This window comes from Mytilus californianus, unplaced genomic scaffold (genome assembly GCF_021869535.1).
Source record: "Mytilus californianus isolate M0D057914Y unplaced genomic scaffold, xbMytCali1.0.p SCAF_3, whole genome shotgun sequence".
Classification (NCBI taxonomy): Eukaryota; Metazoa; Mollusca; class Bivalvia; order Mytilida; family Mytilidae; genus Mytilus; species Mytilus californianus.
The window spans coordinates 46,597,547-46,603,223 of NW_026262679.1; the positions used below are offsets into that span (position 1 = coordinate 46,597,547).

The following is a 5,677-nucleotide window of genomic DNA, read 5'->3' on the forward strand; positions in this document are numbered from 1 at the left end:
ATTAAAAATTGTTCAGCAAATTAAGATCTACAAATAAGTCAACATAGACGAAATCGTCAATTGACTCCTTACAGTGACTTATTATCACGTTTGACAACCGAGGAAAGAAACGTGACAGAATGGAAGGCACTGTTTTTGCCAACCCACATAAGTAATCCTGTTTCTGATGTCTGAAATGACACAATGATAACTGAGAATTAAACAGTCTGATAAATCATCTAAAAGTAAAGACAATTTAATAGTGAAACCTTGTCACACTCAATATTTATCGTACTACAAGTATCAAGAAGCAGTTAGATTCTAAATCCCGAGAACACTGAAGAGGTTGTATTTTCTGACCATGATTCAGTTAAATAATCCCCAAGTTGTTCAATATTTATCCAGGATTCTTGTCCTTTAGTCATATCGACAATTACACTAATAGATCCAGTCACATAGTAATCACCAAAGAATGTAGTGTGTACTGCATTAATATTACTAGCTATAGGTTTTCCATCAACTACAAGAGCACTAGTGAAACCTTCATTTGTTGCCCAGGAGAATGTATATATTCCATCTTCTTTACATGTAAACTTTCCGGTTGTTCCATTGTAAGTGCTGCCAATGTTAAGTGGTACAACATCAAATACAAGTATTGTGTCCTGATTAAAATTCCTCTTGTCAGAAGACAAATGTGAGAAAAATGCATGTTTAAATCTATCCTTAACTTCAAATTTCTGCTCGAATTCTTCAATTTTTATATTAAAGCGTGTCTCAATTTTCTTGTTATTATCTTTAAATAATGTCAACATTTCTTCAGTTTTGTTTTTCATGAGCTGCTCCATCTTGTCTGTTTTTATTGCTTGTATTTCCTCATTGTCTTTAAAAAATGTCAATATTTCTTCAGTTTTGTTTTTTATTATTTGTTCCATCTGATATGTTTTTGTTGTTTGTCTTTTTCCCACCTCTATAGACTTGACTGTTATTTCTGTATTAGTCTTTTCAAACATTGTCATAGTTTCTGTTTTCATCTTTTCATACAGTGTCCTAATTTCTGTTTTCATCTTTTCTGTTTTGTTTTTTATGAGCTGTTCCGTCTCATCTGTTTTTAAGGATTGTCTTTCTTCCACCTCCTTAAACTTGGTTGTTATTTCTGCATTCATTTTATCAGTACTGTTTTCTATCATGTGTTTCATCAGATTTTCCATTGCTGTCTTCACACCTTTTTCAATCTCCTGTTGTATGTATGCCTTTAAATGCTTATTCATTTTAGATACATCCAAGTCGGCTTTCAAAGTTGCTCTCATGTCGTCTATTATTGGCATAGATATAACTTCACTACAGTGTTCTCCATCGCAGGAGTCTGATTCGGATAAGGACAAAAGTGTGTCAACTAGAATGACATGAATGATGATAAAAGTCACCAATATGCCTTTCATTCTAAGCTGTTTCAATATACTACCGAACTTGCTAATTTGAATAAGATGTGTATGCCATTTGTACTATTTACAAATATTTATCTGCTTATGGTAAAGTATCTACTTTATATACCAACTGAAAATGAATCCCTTTCAATGTGGCATAAAGTATATTGTTTTTGTAAAACACTTACACAAAGTGCTAGATAACTTTCAAAGGTTTTCTTACGTAATCTACTTCATATAATTTTTTATAGACTCTTGGGTATACTCTTAATTTCTTTACATCAAGAAACTTGTAAGCATTTAAATAAAGCACATCAACTAAAACAGTACTTGTAATATCAGTATGTAAAGAAAGCTTATACATTTAGGAAAAGAAACCTAATGACAATTTATTTTATTGTATAATACTGAATGACCAGGATGAGTAAAGACATTTATCAGATGACTGTTTAAAAACTGTATTTGTCTGCAGATCTGTTCAAGTACCACTTTCTGTCAGAATTGCAGAAAGAGACTAGTCAATGTAAAAAACTGAGGGAATCGCATGAACTTCAAAAGTAGCGAGACCAGGTGCGTCGACAGTGTAAGCGTCTCATGTTATGCATGCATCAATGACAGGAACAGACCATCGTATTAAAGAGTGATTTGTCTTGTAAGCAGTTTTCAATAGCTTTAAACAGATAATTTTCTTTTTTTCCCTATTTTACAGATTTTTCTAAAAAGGATTAATATTAAAAAGTCAAATTCGTATTATTAATGCATAAGTCTAATGTACACAGTTTGCATTTGTGAAACGAATAATTTTTATCATATGAAGTTTGCACCACAAATTTTAACCTTGAACCTTCAATTAAATATATGGGTGTATTATGGGAATTTGAAATTTCCCATATTTCAAACATGTCATATGCGCTTTTCTTTAAGAAATATGCAGAATTAAAAATAACGTCTTTACTATAAATGGTCAATTATAGATTAAACGGACACTAGCTGTCAAATTCATGTTCACCGATTTGACTCAAATTCTCATATTTGATTTATAACAATGTAAAATATTTATCCAAACTATTAAAAGTCTAAAATAAACAGTTTACCAGGCATGGGCTCGATAATATGTAGCTTCGTTTCGTGTGTATTTTAGTCTAGACGCCATCTAATTAACTATCGAGTTGACCTCCGAAGACCTCCGATGACCATATAAGCGATGTAAATATAAATATAGGAATAAATAGATTAAGCGAACTCGTGCAATTGGATTTTTCTAGGTCTGTTTAATTTCATATTATAGATTTAAAATATATGTTTATCATCGTTTTTGCCTGTATAAGAATGATTTTTTGTGGATCGAATCAGTCAATCAAATGATTTACCTTTGTTTCCCATTCAATGTTGACAATCTTTTCCTTTAAATAACTTTACATGCAGCACAATGCATGCGTTATCCATCTCTACCTAAGGGGTTAAATTGAAGTTCACATGAATATGGATTCAATGAGGTCGAATTATTCACTTGCAAGTGAATAATTCATCATCAATGTTTCTTCGCTTATTTTGTCAAAATTGAACCATAGTGGCTGCTAAAGGCGAATAATTATTTCACTATTTCACTTTCATTATGATTGAACGAAAAAAAATCATATTTTAGATTTTTTATATATCTCGTAGCTAGTGCCCCTTTAAACAACATCAGAACACAAGTGATTGGACTATTCTTTAAATACCACTTTGAAGTATGAAGTTTTCAATCTAACAATTAACGACATATTCAATTGTAAACTTTCTTTTGTTTTTTGTAATTTCCAAATCATGTCACAACCCCTTTTGTAAACAGGCGCTTGGGAACAGGATTTTATATGTTATATTATTTTTATTAATTGCAATGAATATTCAATTTTCTTTTTTTTTATACCACACACTTAATACTACTATGCTTGTCTTACCTTATACAATTCCTTATTTTACTATCTATACTTAGAAACAACAAGGCAGCTAAATTGATGCCATTTTTTTTTAAACTTCGATATCCGTGCCCAGAAATAGTTAATGCACTTTGTAAATTTCTTCATACACATGCATAGAAAAGGGGTCACGAACCTTTAAACTAAAATTATATTTAGTATTCCGGTGTGCTCGAAAATTTCAGTTTTGGGAGACATGTCATGTTCAGGAACACCTTAAAAGTTAATGTATTGAAAGAATTTAAATTACGGAATTATTTGAAAGTTTTTAATGTTTGGACGAAAAACTCATATTAAACGTATTTGATAATTTGCTGGTCTAGAATGATCTTCGATAAATATGTTAAATATGGTATATATAATAGCTTGTACAGAACTTCCAAGCTATCAAAATCTACCAAAATTGAATAAAAACTAATTATTTTGCGGCTGATACGCTTTAGAAACCACGCTCCACCAGCAATTGTAAAATTCCAGCGGTGCTGCAAAATTGGTTTCGTAATTTCATTTCTCTGCATTTTTTCTTCAAATCAAATGTTTAAAAACAGAAATGTCAACATAATTCCCTAAATAATATTGTTTGATCTAATTATTACAAACATAATTGAATTGACCTGCAGTATGGTTGCTGCTAAAGTATTGAGAATGAGATTCAAATTAAATTACTGGGCTGTTTTTCCTCAAGGGAACAAACGAATGCAATCTATTTCCAGCTGACAAAAGTACACAGATTGCATTTCAAAACTTTTGATTGGATGTCAATTTATGAAAAGATTAGCTGAAGGGTTTTTGTTTCTAATCTATCACTTAAACATGACTGTTTTATAATGATGATAGTTAAATCGTTATTAAGATAGATCGCTTGATGTGAATTTTTATTGCATTAGCAACAACATTGCTTCAGCAAAATAACAAGGTATATATACACATATATGTCTTTTGGAAAATGTTGTTTGTGCTGCATTTAGAGCCCTCCACCAAGAATTTTTTTTTGCATGCACATTTATAAAAATTAGATTCCAAAAAGCTCTATTACTTTAAACGAAAACAGTAATGACTTCTTTTATGGAGTTCAAGTAGTTTGAGTTTGCTTTCAGCAACTGATAGCATTCCTTGCTATGGTATTGTTTGTCAGGTATTACTTGTAACTGTGTTTTTGTTATCTATTATACTGGTATCACAAATAAAGGTTTTTTTCTGAAGTAGTTGTTTGATTGACCGCAAATGTAACTTTAGTGATTTCACTGATAGGGATTAAAAGAGGAAGGTTTGAGTGTAAATACAATCATATTATGTATATATGTTTACACATCACAAGTCTGGAACCTTCTCAGTGGTTGTCGTTAGTAATATCTTAGTGTTATTGTCATTAAGGGAAGTAATATGGTGTTGATGGTTGATCATTAACAGGATCTGTTAAGTATATTCATAGTTTATAATGACATGTAGTCATATATAGCTTTACATATTATATATTAGACATTTATCTTTTTATTGAGGTCGGTATAACCTTCAAAAGAGAGGCGAAAGATACCAAAGGGACATTCTAACTCATAAGACGAAAATAAACTGACAACGCAAAGGCAAAACAAGAAAAAGACCAAAAGACAAACAACAGTACACAAAACATAACATAGAAAACTAAAGACTGAGTAACACGCACCCACCAAAAACCGTGAGTGATCTAAGGTGCTTTGAAAGGGTAAGCATATTCTTCTCCACATGTGGCACCCGTATTTATCTTTCAAACAATTGTGGCGTTGGGTTATCGTGTCACTGAATCATACCCGACATCTCTTTTTATTTCTTGTAAGTGCTAATCAAAATTGTTTCCATTCAAATTTTACGGAAAATTGATTTGTATGGAAATTTCAGAGATCTAAATTTTTGGCATGAACATATCCTATCAATGTTATTTCCACCAAATATGCTGTTTATCTGTGACTATTAATCATGGAAATGAAGCGATAGCTAAAAACCATTTTTTAAACAAACTTATTATGGTAGGTCAAATGTTATACGGTACAGAATTTCAGACTATACTGATACTGGTTATAAATAACCATTGTTTACATTAAATCAAATCACATTCGTTGTGAGTCGTACTTTGAACCGTCAACCCCGTGAGCACTCATTATGGAAATTTTTAATGATTTGAAAGCGTTAGTAGCCACCATGAAGTTAGAAAGAAATGAACCGGAGTGGAAATTTATCGCCAGTTCTGACCAGGTTACAGTCCAACTCACCTGGTCGGAGCAAGAAAAAAGGGAAAAGAACAAAAGCAGATCCATCACTGCAACAATAGGTCCATGAAGT

General features: G+C 31.6%; 1 protein-coding gene across 1 annotated transcript; it reads right to left on the bottom strand.

Moving 5' to 3' along the window:
- Positions 1 to 221: 221 nt before the first annotated feature.
- Positions 222 to 1,549, bottom strand: LOC127734715 (uncharacterized). Its single transcript, XM_052244729.1, has one exon. The coding sequence runs from the start codon at positions 1,416 to 1,418 to the stop codon at positions 294 to 296; it is 1,125 nt and encodes a 374-aa protein (XP_052100689.1). The 5' UTR covers positions 1,419 to 1,549; the 3' UTR covers positions 222 to 293.
- Between the last annotated feature and the right edge of the window lie 4,128 nt (positions 1,550 to 5,677).

Excerpts from the sequence above, each read along its gene's own strand:
- LOC127734715 (XM_052244729.1), bottom strand. The coding sequence starts at position 1,418 with ATGAAAGGCATATTGGTGACTTTTATCATCATTCATGTCATTCTAGTT.